Below are 17,793 nucleotides of genomic sequence, written 5' to 3'. Positions count from 1 at the left end.
GAGATAAGTAGGAAAGCCCCGGATGGGAGAATTCTTCCTGGAGATAAGTAGGAAAGCCAAGTTGTGAGCAGGATACAAACTGTCTGCAAAAGGAGATAGCTAGGTTAAGTGAGCCGTAAAAAATTGGCAGATGGTACAGACAATATGATGCTGTCCAGGTTGATAGGAAGAATGGAAAAGCAGAATATTATTTAAATTGACCGAGACTGAGGGCAGCACGGTGGCTCAGTGGTTAGCACTGCCCCGTGTTGGCGTGGGTTTTGCCCCCGACAACCCAAAAGATGTGTAGGTTAGGTGAATTGGTCACGCTAACTTGCCCCTTAATTTGAAAAAAAAATTAATTGGATACTCTAAATTTTCAAAAAATTGACTGCGACTGCAGAATGCTGCAGCACAGATATATCTGGGTGTCTATGTACATGAATCATAAAAAGTTAGCATGAAGGTACAGTAAGTAGTTAGGAAGTTTTCAGAAAACAAAGATTTTAAGGGATTTATATTTCTATTGGTAAACATTTGAAATAATGTATAGTTTTATGTTTAATTGAATATTTTTGTGCATGGAAGGGTAAAACCTATAGTTAGATTCATGCTTGCATGTGTGGGAGTTGGATAAGCTCCAACTCTGTTTTAAATGTGCTTAGAGAGGGATATGGTGTGAAGAATAAATAAAAGACATAAGGATGTGAGTGTTGCTAAGCAACTGAGACCATGTGACGTAGAGAAGCTTTTAAATTGTATTTAAGGTAATTTGATAGCAGTTGGATATAGGTAGTGAGACAGAAGGCAGCTCTCATAGCTCTCCTAGAAGCAGTTGGTTTAGAAAGCTAGAGAGGGCACATCAGCTTTGCTGGAAGAAAAGCAATATCATGGAGTAATGGTTGAGAAAACAGATGCCCGAAATCTAATGTCTAGCTCGTTAAGTATCCAAGATGTCTGGAACCCGAGTTCTATTCCAGCCTAGGGTGACTGCCTGTGTGGAGTTTGCACCTTCTCCCCGTGTCTGTGTTGGTTGTTCTCTGGGGGCACTTCTTCCTTCTGCGTCTGGCCCCTGTAGGGCTCTGCTATACATGCATGAGAATACGCTGGCCAGTCCACGCATGCGCGGAATCACGCCGGCCCTTCCGCACATGCGCAAATTTGTGCGGTCCCTTCAGCGTCGGCTGGAGCCCCCTACAAAGGTGAGAATTCCTCACCTTGGGGGCCGTTGACACCGGGGTTTTACCGCCGGCATGGGGGACTTGAAAATGAAATGAAAATCGCTTATTGTCACGAGTAGGCTTCAAATGAAGTTACTGTGAAAAGCCCCTAGTCGCCACATTCCGGCGCCTGTTCGGGGAGGCTGTTACGGGAATCGAACCGTGCTGCTGGCCTGTTTGGTCTGCTTTCAAAGCCAGCGATTTAGCTGTGTGCTAAACAGCCCCTAAACTTAGTCCCCAGAAGGGAGGATCCCGGCCCAGTCTCCTGACTGGCCTCTTATGGACTGAACTGATCTCTCTAGTCATCTTCTCTACCGTTGTCGCACTATACTCCTTATGCTTCACCTGATGTCTATGTCTTTTTATTTACGTTGTGTATTATATCTTTTTAAAAATAAATTTAAAGTACCCAATTCTTTTTTTTCCCAATTAAGGGGCAATTTAGCATGGCCAATCCATCTGCCCTGCACATTTTTGGGTTGTGAGGGGTAGAGCCACAAAGACATGGGGAGAATGTGCAAATTCCACACGGACAATGATTCCGGACCAGGATCGAACTAGGGTCCTCAGCACCATGAGGCAGCAGTGCTAACCACTGCACCACCGTGCCGCCTGCAGAGTTGCGTATTTATCATATGTCCTATGTTTTTCATGTATGGAATGATTAGCATAAATAACATACAGGGCAGAAGGAAGCCATTCGGCCCATTGTACTACCATGCTGCCCTTGTGCTACCGTAGTGCCCATTGTGGGAGAATGCCCTGAGTAGCGTTAACACATCTTCGTTGTGTGCCAGGCTTAGCCTGATCTTCCTGGACTGTACACAGAACAACACTTTTCACTGTATCGTAATACACATGGCAATAAATCTAAATCTATTTTCTGGTGTGATGTTAAAGATATTTTAACACTATGTTAGTAATAAGATTTATTTCAGTATATCATATCCCTGTTTATTTGTGAAATCACTCCTGAAGTGAGGTATCCTCACAGTCTTACAAAATTAAAATAAAATATTGGGGTTTCTGTCCAATATCCTAGTCACTGTTGGGGTCTGGTCTGGGATCGCAATAGGTAACGAGGTAGTTAGACAAAAGAGAGCCAATGGATATGATCTATTTGGATTTCCAGAAGGCCTTTGAGAAGGGGCCCCATACAGGAGCTGCAAAATAAGATAAGAGCCCATGGTGTTAAGGGCAAGGTATGGGCATGGATAGAGGATTGGTTGACTGGCAGAGAGTGGGTTAAAGGGGCCTTTTAAAGATGGCAGCTGGTGACTAGTGGTGTTCACAGGGTCAGTGTTGGGACCACAACATTTTATAATATACATTAATGACCTGGAAAAAGGACCTGAGGGCATTGTTGCTACGTTTGCAGATGACATAAATATGTAGAGGGACAGGTAGTGTTGAGTGGGGTGGCTGCAGGAGGTGGACAGGCTAGTAGAGTGGGCAAAGAAGTGGCAGATGGAATACAATGTGGAAAAATATGAGGTTATGCACTTTAATAGGAGGAATAGTGGTATAGACTATTTTCTAAATAGGGAAAGGCTTCAGAAATCTGAAGCACAAAGGGACTTAGAAGACCTGGTTGAGGATTCCCTTAAGATTCACATGCAAGTTCACTTGGCAGTTAGGAAGGCAAATGCAATGCTATCATTCAGTTCAAAAGGGCTAGAAGAGCAGGGATGTACTGCTGAGGCTGTATAAGGCTCTGGTCAGACCCCATTTGGAACATTGCGAGCAGTTTTGGTCCCGTATTGAAGGATGGATTTTTGTTTTGCCTCCCGATAACCCCCAAAAACTCCTGCCATTGTTGTTCCACTTCTTTCCCTGCCAGGCTCCCTTCCAATCAACTCTGGCCAGCTCCTCCCTCATGTCTCTGTCAGCTCCTTTACTCAATTGTAATACCGTTACATCTGATTCCAGCTTCTTCCTCTCAAACTGCAGGGTAAGTTCTATCTTATTATGGTCACTGCCCCCTTAGGGTTCCTTCACCTTACCTTCCCTAATCAAGTCTACCTCAGTACACACCACCAAACCCATAATTGCCTGTTCTCTTGTGGACTCTTCCACAAGCTGCTCCAAAAACATCTCGTAGACATTCCACAGATTCTTTTTATTGGGATCTGCTACCAACCTGCATATTGAAGTCCCCCCCATGATTATTGTAATATTGCCTTTCCTATATGCTTTTTCTATCTCCTGATTTATTTTGTGACCCACATCCTGACAATTGCTAGGTGACCTGTACATAACTCCCATCAGGGTCTTTTTTCCTTTGTGATTCCTGGACTCTACCCACACAGATTCTATGCCTTCTTTCTTGCTTTGGATTTAATTTCATTTCTTACTAACAAGGCAACTCCGCCCCCCCTCTGCCTTCTGCCCTGTCCTTTTGATAGAACACATATTCTTGGATATTTAGACCCCAGTCCCTATCCCGTTGCAGCCACGTCTCTGTAATCCCCACAACATCATACCTGCCAATTTTAATGTGCGAAGCTATCATTCATAGCTTCCTCATATCATACCTTGTTTCATATACTGTGTGCATTGAGGTACAACACCCTCTGTCCTGCATTGATTGTCCCCCTTCACATAGTTGCTCCCTTATCTGCTGTGCCTGAAGTTAGATTCCTGCGGCTTTCCATACTCTCTGTTCTATTACTTGTTCTAGAAACTTGACTGACCTAGTCTGAGCGCTGCCACCCCTCCCCCCCCCTCCCCTCCTTTAACTAGTTTAACATCCCCGCAACCCCGTCATCAACTTGCTCTCCTACCCTCTCCTTTAACTTTGATTTTCCAATTTCCCGTACAATTGAACCCTCCACTATTCTCAACACATGACAGTATACCATGTCTGGCAGAAACTCTTAACAGCTTAAATCTCTCTACGATACCTGCAGAGCCTGGGAACAGATACAGGAGAAGATGGTAAACTTTTAGAAATCTGCAAGATCAGATCAACCACAACAGTACTATGTTGTCATAAATTGTGGCACATCAACATTTTGCCTATGCCAACCAATTTGTTACGATCCTTGTCGAGATTGATAAATTTTCAAAGATACTTGAATTTTCAGTTAGGGATGGAAGAATCACATGACAAGATTTCAAGTTTTAATATCTTTACTGTAACAGACAAGCTAAAAGTAACTTGTCTAGATGCAAATCACTCAGCAATTTATAATGTAAAGAATAAGGGAAAAAACCCCGATTTAACTTCTAAATTGACTGAAAGCCCCCTCCACAGTCATGCTTTACTCTGTTAGACTAGTTGGACCGGGGTTATTTTCCATAGAGCATTGAAGGATGAGGGGGCCCTGGGGCATGTGCTAGTATGACTAGGGGTATTACGGTACCTCAAAAGTGAGCTGCTATTGGTGCAGAGGACTCGCTGCCCATTGGCCCGGGTAAGTCATATGCCTCTCAGCCGATTGGCTGAGAGGTAGGTAGCTCTGCCTACAAGGCAAGATATAAGAACCCGTGTTCCCCGGCAGTCGGCCATTCTTCTGTACGTCTGCTGCCGGGCACACATCTTGTGCATTAAAGCCTTTTGTTTAGATCACATCTTCGTCTCGTGTCCAATTGATGGTGCATCAGGGCAGGATTCTCCATTCCGGAGACTGTGGGCTTGATTCTCCGTTTCAGCGGCTAAGTGCCAGCTCGAACGGAGAATTCGTGGGTGTTTACGGTGAAAAAGTCAGCGCTAAACCCTCACCGATTTCGGGACCGGTGAGGAGCAAGCAGCGGTGTCGGATGAAACACCTGGCTCCCGCGGCGAAAATGGCCGTATCCCTGGCCGTGCATGCGGATGGCGACAACCTGCAGCGGTCGCGCCGTACAACATGGCGCCGGCCTGCCATCCGAGACCCAACAGGCCATCCCTGGCCACCCCCCACCAGTCCCCTCAGCCCTCGCCAGTGGCACAGATCACGGTGAATGTGTGGCGGGGCTGGACACAGCCTGCAGCCGCCACGTCGGGTTCCCGACTGTTTGAGACCACACATGTCCCGCATGGTCGAGAACTCGACCGATCGGGGGCGGAGCATTGCAGGAAGGCCTGCTGATGAGGTGCCAACAGTGCACGATGATGCCATTTCAGAGGGGGTGGAGCATGACTGACAGGCGTAAAACCGGCGCCGACCCCAATTTGGGCGTCGGAGTCGATTCTCCTCCTGTTCGTCGATTATGACATCGGCATCGGGCAGCGGACAATCCTGCCCTATGTTCTCCCACTGGAGATGAATTGTTCCTGTTTCGGGCTGGCACTGAGGGCGGCACCCAGAAGTCATTCAGTGTCCCTTTTCATGCAAATTTGTGCACAGTGGGGATCGTAACGGATTCCATTGTGAATCCTGCTATCGGGCCTCTATTTTCAGCAGGCAGCCGGATAGTGAGGTCCAGCGGTTGGAACCCACCTGGCAATTCAAATCAGCTCTTTTTCTCTTGTCTCCCAAAGCTTTTCTCCCTCTGTAAAACCAGTGTCCCGCTTTCCCATACTTACCTCCCTGCCCACAATATTTCTCCCTCCCTATTATAATAATAATCTTTATTAGAGTCACAAGCAGGCTTACATTAACACTGCAATGAAGTTACTGTGAAAAGCCCCTAGTCACCACACTTCGGCACCTGTTTGGATACACGGAGGAAGAATTCAGAATGTTCAATTCATCCCACAAGCACATCTTTTTGGGACTTGTGGGAGAAAACCAGAGCACCCGGAGGAAAATCACGCAGACACGGGGAGAATGTGCGGACTCTGCACAGACAGCAACCCAAGCAAGGAATTGAACCCGGGCACCTGGCACTGTGAAGCAATAGTGCTAACCACCTTGCTATCGTGCCACCCTGTTTTAATATTGCCCTGTCTTTTTATCTCACCTTTTCTGTGCATTCATCCTCCTGAGAAGTGCTTTAGCAAAGTAGACGTTTTAATACTATTTTTCTGTTGTGTTACAAATAATATTTTGATAATTTGTTCAACATTGTGGTTAACTCTGCTATCAACATTAGGACTTGAAGTTAAATTAATTATTTTTTCCTTATGTCTGAGAATAATCAAAGGTGTAGGGTGGAAACAGAGGGCACAATCTAATGGAAAGGTTTCCAAGAGTCATTTCAGGTGGGTTTGGCTGGGAATTTCTCCCTGGCTCTGTTGCCGATTTCGCCTCCGCTATCTAACCACACTTAGTCAATTTTGTAGGTCCTGGCGAGTTCCTCTCCGGGCTACCCTAGACATAGAAGCCAGAATTTACCGTCTGTTCAGGCAGGCAGGATCCTCCAGTATATGATGGTGCACAGACAGGCATTGATTGACACACAGGATGACCAATGAACACACAGAACACAGCAGCCAATCACCAGACAGGACACGACCACTATCAAGCCAGAGGGCGCTAGTTTTCCGGCTCTCTTGGGATCCAGCCTCAGCCAGTCACAGCTCGTGAGCAACAACAAGAACATACACCATGTGGTAGTAAGATAGTCTGGTCATGTTAGCCTCAGGTCTCCAGTCAACTCAGCATAGTGTCAACCCACAGTTAAAGTATGTATAATAGTTAAGAGTTCAATAAAATAGAGTTGCATTTCTTCAAGTGTTGGAAGCTTGTCTCTCTCACTCCTCGTAGACCCAGCTTACCCAACACATCAAACGGCACCCCCCCACCTCGGGTTTCCCGGCGATGAGGGGTGCATTCAAGTGAAAATCCTGTTGACAATGGCGGGACCAGAAGATCACGCTGGATGGCTGCTTCTGCTGCTAAAAAACACGCGGCGGGTTGTGCATAAAACCCCACCCAGAATTATTTTCATCACTGAGGGGCTGAACACGCTGGCCAGACTGGTTCCTCAGAGATCGGGCCACCGTTTTGAAAGGGTGTCCCAATCTCTCAGTGAGCTTGAAGATTCCCCATATCCCCACCCATGGGCACTGTTATCCCCCACACACATCAACATTACCCCACCCCCCCCAAGTGAGAACTCCCCACTATGGGGTCGCTGAGGGCCCCCCTTTCCAGGCCTTCCGATGCACCCTATCATCATTTCCCCTTCACACCACAATCTTCCGGAGGCCCTTCCATTCCCACTTTTTGCACCCCCCCCCAAACACCTGTCTCAACCCTCCTTTCAGACCTCAGGCCCTGGTCCTTAGCACCCTTGCCACCCTGGCACTGATGCCCTGGACGTGTCCCTACCAGCCTGGCTGTGCCATTAGGGCACTTTGACAGTGCCAGGGTGCAGTACCAAGGTGCCTGGGTGTTAAAGGGAGAGCCTGGGTGCCACCCTGCCCTGTCCTTGACCACCCAGGCATCTCCAATGGCCTGGGAGACTGCCCAGGTGCCGTGACGCCTGGTCCAAGTTTATGCAGACCGGTACTAATCGGCGCCCCGTGATCTCTCACTGGTCACGGTTAGGCCATTAGATCGGGCTTCCATCTTGCCAATGAGATGGAGATTGCCCTTAATTGGCCTCAATTAGTTTTATGCCTTGTCTATGCGGGATCTGGATCCCACCAACGGTGGCGAGCCGGTTAGATCGCAAACTGCTCGCCGACCTGGCGCGGTCCCCAGTTTGGCCCTCTCCCCAATCTAACTGGCCTGCAGGGATCCTCGCCGGGCGCAACGCCGCCATTAAATCACGCCCTGGCAAATATTTCAAGACAGACTGAACCAAATAATAAAATTAATTGTACTTTTGAGATGGTAGCTGGTCACTCAATTAAGAACCAACTGGATGGACCTCGGCAACATGCTAGCACAGATAATAGCAAAAATATTTAACAATTTGTGAGAAAAAATAGTTGTCCTGGAGGATAGAAAATATGATGCCATATGTAAAAGGCATGTTGAGGATAGTTAGCTAGGGACCAGTTTAGTCTCATATTGGTGCGAAGGAGAATTTTACAAAGGATTGCCAAGGAGATAGGAGTGGAACATTTAAATGTACCAATTGGTAAAGCTTAACATTCTGCCTTGCTCAAAGGCAGGTCCTTTGGCTCATTGTCTGCTGAGTCACTTCCTTGGCAATATTTCTTACTGGATTGCCATTGCCTTTCATTCTCAGGGTCAGAGTGAGGTGCTGGAATTGAACACATGTCGTTGGTGTTTTTCTGAATCACACACTAGCCATCGAGCCAACTGAGCTATTGAGGTAGATAAAGTCAGGGTGCGAAAGTCAGAATGTGATTACATCTTTTGCTTCATCTCTATTGTATTTCACTTTTCAGAAACTTGATTTAAAAGATCACATTATTGCCGATCATTTGGGAAATACTGCCTATAATCCTGATATTGTATGGGCACTGAAGTAGTGGTAAATTTGAACTGATGGCAGCATCCTTGATGAGATCATCAATTCACGCGACACGTGGTTAGAAGCGAACAGTGGTTTTAATCGTCTTACAACAGAGCCTGCCTGTGATGAGATGAACTCTAGATGAACTGGCAGGCAGGCTCACAACAGCAACCTTTATACTTTCGGTTAGGGGGAGGAGCCATGGGCGGAGCCATGGGCGGAGCCAAGGGTGGAGCCCAGTACAAGCTCTTCATCTCCCCCTATGGGTAGAACTACGCAACTACACATGATCTAGTACAAGGTACAGGCTCAACACATGTTGTACAATACAGTGTGGATTATTAGTGTTTATAATTCACCACAATCCTATTAATAGAAAATATCACTTGTGTCACCCCTGCATATTATCAGCATGAAATGGCTTACCCAACCCGTTGTTCACATTTGTGATATACTTTGCCTTTCTCGAGAAATTTGAAGCCAGGCACAATTAGTTTATCAAATCAAGCAATATGTTCCCTCGGCTCTTCATAATAAGGCAGAGCACAGAACTTACTCAACCGGCTTGCACTTACGAAATGGCACAGTAGCACAGTGGGGCAGCACGGTAGCACAGTGGTTAGCACTGTTACTTCACAGCCCCATGGACCGGGGTTTGATTCCTGGCTTGGCTCACTGTCTGTGCGGAGTCTGCACGTTTTCCCCATGTCTGCTTGGGTTTCCTCTGGTTTCCATCCACAAGACCCGAAAGACGTGCTTGTTAGGTGAATTGGACATTCTGAATTCTCCCTCTGAACCCTCAATAGATGGATTAATGATCTTATACCCATAATTTATTGTCCTGAGCAGTGACTGCACTTCAGCAGTACTGTTTGACTTCAAAAATTCTTTGGGATGTCCAGACATGCACGATATAAATGCAAGACATTCTTGATAGTATCTGTATAGCTGCAACATGACTTGCCAATTTTTATACTCAATGCCCCGGCCAATGAAGGCAAGCATTCCGTATGCCTTCTTGACTACCTTCTCCACCTGTGTTGTCCCTTTCAGTGACCTGTGAACGTGTACACCTAAATCTCTCTGACTGTCAATACCCTTGAGGGTTCTACCATTCACTGTATATTCCCTACCTGTATTAGACCTTCCAAAATGCATTACCTCACATTTGTCCGGATTAAACGCCATCTGCCATCTCTCTGCCCAAGTCTCCAAACAATCTAAATCCTGTTGTGTCCTCTGACAGTCCTCATTGCTATCCGCAATTCCACCAACCATTGTGTCATCCGCAAACTTACTAATTAGACCAGTTACATTTTCCTCCAAATCATTTATATATACTACGAACAGCAAAGGTCCCAGCACTGATCCCTGCGGAACACCACTAATCACAGCCCTCCAATCAGAAAAGCGCCCGTCCATTGCTACTCTCTTTCTTCTATGACCTAGCCAGTTCTGTATCCATCCTGCCACCTCTGATCCCATGTGACTTCACCTTTTGTACCAGTCTGCCATGAGGGACCTTGTCAAAGGTTTAAGAAACTGGTCACAACTGCCAGTCCAATGTTATGGAGGGAAACTCCTTCAAGGGTTGGCCTGCAGCTATGGCTGCGGCCCTCTGTCATCCCCCACATTGTGGGGGGAAAGGAGAGGGATTTGAAGCGGGCCATTCTGGCTTGCTTCCCTGGCTTGCTTTTGGGAGGCCATCGCCAGGTATCTTTCTGGCTTCTTCCCCAGCCAGGAAGGCTTATCGTCTGTTGTTAAATTCCTGGTAGCATGCATCCATTTTTTGTTGTTTATTCATTGATGGGGTATGAGTGCCACTGGCAAGGCTATCATTTATTACCCATGCGTAATTGCCCCGTGGATATGGTGATGTGTTGCTTTCTTGAACTGTTGCCCATTAGTGGACTCATCATTGTTCATCATTAGCTACCCGCCACACTGCCAGGCATGTAGCCGATGCCCCGCCCAGTCCGCCCGACCACACTGCCCCCAGCCCTAAATGTAGCCCACCTTGCCTGCGGATTGGTCTTCCCCGACTGTGGCGTCACCGGAATGAGTCGGGGACGGAGCATCGTGGGGCGGACCTTTGGCAATGGCCTCAGGCCGTGGATACGTGGCACGGCATACTCACGCAGACACGGGGAGAACGTGCAGACTCCATACAGACAGTGACCCAGTCGGGAATTGAACCTGGGACCCTGAAGCTGTGAAGCAACTGTGCTACCACTATGCTACCGTGCTGATACAATCCTTTGCTATGTAACTCTTGCTTATTCTGGAGAAAGCCATCTTATAATATTTCAGTTTTTATCCACAAAGCAATAGTACTTCTACCTTCTGAGATATAGATGTGTCCCTGTCTTAATGTTCTGTCCCAAACATCTGCTCCTGGTCACCTGCACCTTTTGTATTAGTCACTGTTTCTGGATTATTGGGCTTAAATTTCACATTCTTGACTTCATGAGAGTTGTACATCTAATTGGCACACATGCATGTACCTAGCTAGAATGGCCATACAGTCTTAACTTTTGAAACCTTTTTGGACGACACAGTGGTTAGCACTGCTGCCTGACAGCTACAGGGTCCCAGATCAATTCTGACCAGTGACTGTGTGGAGTTTGCACTTTCTCCCCCTGTCTGCATGGTTTCCCCCGGGTGCTCCAGTTTCCTCCCACAGCCCAAAGATGTGCAGGTTGGGTGGATTGGCTATGCAAAATTGCCCCTTAGTGTCCAAAAGGTTAGGTGGGGTTACTTAGTTATGGGGATATGGTGGAGGTGTGGTATTAAGTTGGGTGCTCTTTCCAAGGGCCAGTGCAGACTCGATGGGCCGAATGGCCTCCTTCTGCACTACAAATTCTATGATTCTTTCTCAGAGATTAACTTTTATATTTTGCAAAGGTGCCCTTCTACATATGTTAGACAAAGTAATATTAGAACTAGAAATAAACTAAGGATTGAAAATTACAAACTGTGTACTGGAGACTGCATTTGAATGTCAGGGCAACTCAGGATGTAGCCTTGATAAGATCACAGACATCCCAGGAACAAATATTAGAATAATGTCAGCTTGCCAAGCTCTTCTCCCGAAAATTTGGGGACCTGATTCTCAAGTTAGGAGACCTGCCTGACAGATACTACAACTTGACGTAGTCATTATCATCGAATGATACCAATCAGCCAACATTACAGAAAGGTCCATCAGTATCCTTGGTTAAGTCTATTCCAGAGATAGTGGATTCACACAAGTAGGCCAAAGTGGCATATGGTCAAGTGGGATTCCTCAACATTGATTCTAGGCCTCAAGATGTTTCATGGCTACATGGTAAATAAAACCAAGAAAATATCTGGCTATAACTGGTTACTGTTACCTAATATATGATCTCCCTCCTCCATTGCTTATCTTTGACCATTATCTGGAGGTCCTGTTCACAGCAGCTGGCTTTCTCTATGACAGCCTGGCATAAGAATGAACAAAGCACGTGGGCAAGTAATGATTCCAGCTTTGTTAATCGCCACACATAACCTCGGCTACTCGCATGCAGAAACCTGATTCTCTAATTCAGCACTGGCTGATGTTGATGGGGGAATGCAGGATGGCCTGGCATATATTCCTGGCATGTCAACATGCATGTTGCATTCCTGAGCACACAAGGTCCTGCTGGCCTGTCACCTCTGAGTCACACTGGTCTGCGATTACATTGTGCTGCTGTGAGGGTCATGGGTAAGGCACAGTTGAATGTCCACACCCTGATAGGTGGTGAATGGATAGGTGGAAGGGCAAACCTTTGCATAAGGTGTCTAACTAACATTAGCCCCTGAGAGGTTGTGCTAATTTGAGTTGATTAAGAGTGTTAGGGCATCTGATGCAGCCATGATACAGCTATCCCCATGGCTGGTTCCTGTGAAGCTTTGTTTGTCTTAATTAGTACTGTGTGCTCCTTCACCACACAGGGACAATGTGCAGCATTTATGTCTATATTGTCCGATGTAAGGCCATCTCTTCCAGGGTCAATAACCAGTTGGACACTATTCCAGTTAGTATTACCTAATTTGTAGTAAGATACCTATTCCACAATCCAGCAGCAAACCATTAACTTCCTGCCTCAGAGCAGTAATTGTTTACAGGGAGATCCTTCATACTCCACTTGAAACGTGTGCTACATGCAGGGCCCACTTTCGCATCCAATCTGCAGGCCCGACTGTATCCCGCACCTGCATCCCTGGAGTACAGATTGCACCAATCGGAGGCCTTTCTATTGAGATGGGAGCAGAGTCGGTAAATTGTCTGACTCAAGGCACCGCCACAGTATGAAAACCCCAGACCAGTAGGAAGCCTGTGTGACACAGCCAATATTTTCTTGTGCTGGGATAATCACTGACCATTGATGTTAATTGGCTCCTCATTACCATTGCGTGGATGCTGCTATCAGATTCACCCTGGGAAAAGAAGGCGGAGACGGGAGCCCAGGACCCGCACGTGGCATCCGGGGCCCAAGGTGGCGGCGCCCGCAGGGCCCTCGTGGTTGCTGGGGGCGGGGTTAGCGGTGCCGGCGGGCCGATCGGAGCGGCTGAGAGCGGGGACAGAGAAGCGCGCAGGCCGGGGGCGGGGGGGGGGGGGGGGAGATTGGTGCGGTGCGCTGGAAGGGCCCGGAAGGGCCCGGAGGAGGAGATCCCCGGTCGCTGCGAGGCACAGCAGCGACCGATTTGGCCTGACAGACCGACGAAAAATGGCCCTTCTTCCCGCAGCTCTTACAAAGGGCGGAACGGGCCGGGCAGCGCGGGCGAGGGTGTTTGGCAAGCCCACAGAAATAGCAGCGGGGCCCTGCGGATTTGTCGGGGCGTCCCGCGGCGCAGGCCTGAGGGGGGTCGGGAGCGGCGGATGGCGGTGGGGAAGTGTGCCAGGAGGCCCAGGGCGCTGCAGCGCGGCTGGGCCTAGGCGCGGGTGTTTAAGTCGGCGACCTCCAGGGAGGTGGAGAGAGTCGTGCCTCATTTAGGCTGAGGTCGTCTTTTTCCAGCATCCAGATAGCGGCGGATTGCACCCCAGCCACGTAAGCATCTCTGATCAAAAGTTCCATGTGCTCAGTGGCTGAAACTTCGAGGCAGGCGCAATTCCTCCCCAGGACAGCGAGGGCCCGGTACAAATCGTCTAAGGACTCACCGGGGAACTGTTGTCTGGTAGCCAGCAGATGTCGGGCGAACACTCGGTTTACCGGCTTAAGAAATTGTCCTTTTAGCTTGTCCATGGCCACGTCGTATTCTTTTTCTTCCCCTATCACCGCGTAGGCCGCAATGCCCACGCTGGAATGGAGAATATGAAGTTTCTGTGCCATGGTGGGGGGGCTGATTGCGGTCGCCAGATAGCTATCGAAACACGCCAGCCAATGCTTGAAGATTTCCGATACGTTCGGAGATTGCGGGCTGATGCGGAGGCATTCGGGCTTGATCCGGAGCTCCATCTTCAAATCTCTAGTAGATTAAATTGATGTACCATCAATTGAACGCGAGACGAGTTGCTGAACAAAAGTATGGCTTTAATCTACTAGATGTTAGCCCTGCGGTCGATTACAGTAGAAGGACGACCGCCGGGAGTACTGGGTATTTATACCCCGCCCTGGAGGCGGGGTTAACTCAGCCTCTCGACCAATCGGGGAGCTGTCACATGACTGGTCTCAACCAACCGGTCGAGAGGCACATGACCGACCAGGGCCAATGGTAAGCCGGTGTTCTGCACCAATGGCAGGCAGCTATGCTAATCATACCACCACACTGTCCAAATGCATTTTTGCTGAAATTTGATTGCTCCTCTCACTCCATTTCTGTCTTCAGACCTTGGAAAAATTACCTCTTTTATTTAAGCAAAACATTTCCTTTCATATCCAAAAATAAAAATCTATTTCACAATAGTTACCTGTTATTTCCTTTGCTTGATGTCTAAATACTCAAGAAAAATTTGTGGCAAAACTTGATGTTGAGCAGAAAATGAATGCTACCAATGAAAAGTACAAACTCCAATAACAGACAGGGATGAAAGAGTTACGTAAGAAATTTGTATATTTTAGGAGAATAAAGCTGCAAAGATGTTACAAGTCTCTAATAAACATGAGGTGACATACTTCTGTGAACACCATTGAATAAACAAATATAAATCAAGAGTGGTGGAAACTTAGGAGTAAGTGCCAAAAGATTGACTGTGTGTCTGTTGCTCCTTTGAGCATTGTGTCAAAACAGCATAAAAGATGCAACCACATATTTTTAATGACAAATTTAAGTTGTGCAGTGCGAGTGATGTGCGTATTTAATGTGTTTTTTCTGATACATTTTGTTCTCATTGTGAAGTTTTTCAACTTGATGGTGAATGTTCGGAACCGTTCACCTATTCCCGTCTATGAAGCTGGAATCCGATGGATGGCTGCCTAGCCACCATGTCTCAGAACGGAAGTTCTGTAACCTCTACCTGTCACAAACTTTGCTTGATCATCTTGGTTCATATCTTCTCTACTTGTGGAGAGAGAAGAAGTTGGTCTTCTTTACTATGGTGGGCTCGCAGCATTTCACGATGAGTGCTTGTCAAAACTTGCAGTCATGCTGATTTTCAACCACTTGGTCCTGGATTTTCAAGAGTTCTTTGTATTTCTAGGGTTCAAGTGGTTTGTTGCTGTTTCAAAATCACTGAACCAGAATATGTTGGAGGATGGGAATGAGCAGCACCCACAATAAGTTAGACATGCCTGTTCAATTTCTAAGAGCTAGTGGGAAATCAAAACAGTGTAGCTGGAATCTTACATTCCCCCAGGGGCTGTGATGGTGTGGGTGGATGAGGTAAAATTGGATGCTTTTACATTGGCGACATGACTGTCCTCCCGCAGATATTTTACCCAGGTTGAGTGAGGGGTTGGGGGGCCCACTTGCCCTTGGGTGAATTGAGGCCCTTAATTGGCTGATTACCATGATGGGGTATCATACAACAAACCAATTCTAAGTAAAGTCTGTGTCATTAAAGTTTTGGTAGCTCCTTAGAAACTATCAATAGGACACTTTGAACCGCCCCCTCCCCCCTATTCGAATGGTTTGTCAGTAAACCCATGTAAATAAAATTGATTTTAATGGTCTTAAAACTGATTATTTAGAGATAAATATGAATGAATTGTGTGAATTTTTCATTTTCTCAAAAGAAGGATGAAATTACATGGAATATTATTAACAAAGATTTATTTCTTGCAGTGTATTTTGGGACCTTTACTGCGCGGCACCTGAAAGAAGAGAAACTTGTGAACATTCAAGTGAAGCAAAAGCCTTTCACGATTATGTAAGTTGTAGATCAAATATTCAGTGACAATGCCCATTTTCATATCAGGAGTCTAAAGTTTAGTGGTTTGAGCCTATTGCCTCTCACAACTGTGATCGAGTTCAAATCTTAGTTTTAGCAAAGTTACTTCTGCCTGGAAAGTATTCTGGTCAAAATGGGGTTTGTTAGCTCACTGGAGAACTCAAGTGAACTGTAAAAGGGTTCTGAGTTGTAATTATAATTTGAGATGTGTTGCAGAAGCAAAAACTGATTGTAAAAACTGATGAAAATAAGCTGTTCTTACTTTCAAAGTTTCCTGACTTTATTCACCCTCTGATTTGAAACGTTAATCATCTTGCCGCATTGTAGCCTCTCGTACTGATTACTTCATAACTGGTGCAATTTTGCTTTTTGTGAGCAAGTACCTTTCACTTAATTCAAAGTTTTTGATTATTAAGCTGTGCCTTGAATGCCATACTGAAAATGTGCCATTTAAAAACAGTTGTTGGGTTTAATTGATCCTGGTGATTTACTGAAAAATAAATTGCAGATAGGGAAATATATTTGCTTGACATAGTGCCGCATCTTTTTAGTACACCATCAATATTGATTGTGTACCTTTGCTGTACACTAAATTGTCTGAATTTTACAATCTTTTTGTTTTAAAAAAAGACAACATGATGACTTTAGGGGACTTGGTGTTGGGCAGGGCTAACACAGTTGTGTCAGTTACCAAGTTCAGTGTGGAGGTGTGTTTACCTCTATTCATGTTATGAGTATTCAAAACAGCTGTTAGCATTTTTTATTGTGATGTCAGTAATGTTCAAGAATTAAACAATATGGGAAATATAGAACTTGTAGAAGTAAAATTAGGAGTATTTTTGTTTAGTTGTAATTTCAAATAAACCAAAAGATTTGTTAACTAAAATTTGAATCTTCAACCGAGGAATCATTGATAAGGTTAGGTATTTTCACCTCTTTTGTGAGATGTGTGCAATACAGAATTTAATATTGATTCAATGTTTGCATTTATGCTGTCTCCTGTAATGCAGAAATTGCTTCAGATAACTGTGGGTGATACTTGTTTCGTCATTCCAGTTTGTTTACATCGTACAAGGATTAGGTGAATGTACTATTTCATAAATGTGATAAAATACTTCTGAAAACACCAGGTTAAAGTCCAACAGGTTTGTTTCAAACATGAGCTTTCGGAGCACTGCTCCTTCCTCGCATTCACCTGAGGAAGGAGCAGTGCTCCGAAAGCTCGTGTTTGAAACAAACCTGTTGGACTTTAACCTCGTGTTGTAAGACTTATTACTGTGCTCATCCCAGTCCAACGCCGGCATCTCCACATCATAAAATACTTCAAATACTTTTTTTTCTTTTCGTTAGCCAAGCAAACTGAAATCTTGTTCACTCATTGTTGTTCAATGTAGTATAAATTTTCAATATTGTCCTTTGGTTCACTGTTTTTTTAATCCCATTTTCTGGAGGTGCTTATGGTTGCTGTTAGAACACCAGACTATCTTTTCTCAAATTTGCTTGTCTACCAATGCTGCACATTTGTTCGGTTGCTGTAGGTGCTTGAATGCCTTGTAGTAGTATTTCAGTGCCATGAAAGTTCATAATCAGAGCTTTAAAGTGTTGCTCTGCATTACCCAATTGTTGCAGTAGAATATGTTCCATAAGTGTGTTCATTTTTCTATTTCTCTTATATATAATGACATTTGTATTCATTTTAATTTTGGAATCAAGGATATTTTGTTTTGGAAGTTCAGAATTAAACATTGAGATAATATCCAAATTCTTCATTTTGATTATTGTACAAATGCATCTTTTTTGATCTCTGACTTTTCTAGTCTTTTTTGTTTTCTGCGGCGCTTTTAAAGCCTCTAATGGGCAATATGAAATTTGGCTTCTGATAGGTTTGTTGTGGTGCTGGGAAGTTCTACATTCTGTGTTTGAAAATAAGTTTAAAAAGTTGCTGCCAGTTTGGTTGTGTGT

General features: G+C 45.6%; 1 protein-coding gene across 1 annotated transcript in view; it reads left to right on the top strand.

Annotated features, from left to right (window-relative positions):
* The window catches only part of LOC119969926 (single-stranded DNA-binding protein 3-like), a 483,574-nt gene that overhangs the window by 166,293 nt on the left and 299,488 nt on the right, over positions 1-17,793 (top strand). Inside the window, exon 4 of the mRNA XM_038803895.1 lies at positions 15,726-15,810. Within this exon, the coding sequence (XP_038659823.1) occupies positions 15,726-15,810 (85 nt within the window). The remainder of the gene's footprint in view (positions 1-15,725; positions 15,811-17,793) is intronic.

Source organism: Scyliorhinus canicula, chromosome 8 (assembly GCF_902713615.1).
Source record: "Scyliorhinus canicula chromosome 8, sScyCan1.1, whole genome shotgun sequence".
Classification (NCBI taxonomy): Eukaryota; Metazoa; Chordata; class Chondrichthyes; order Carcharhiniformes; family Scyliorhinidae; genus Scyliorhinus; species Scyliorhinus canicula.
This window is presented reverse-complemented; position numbering and strand designations above follow the sequence as displayed.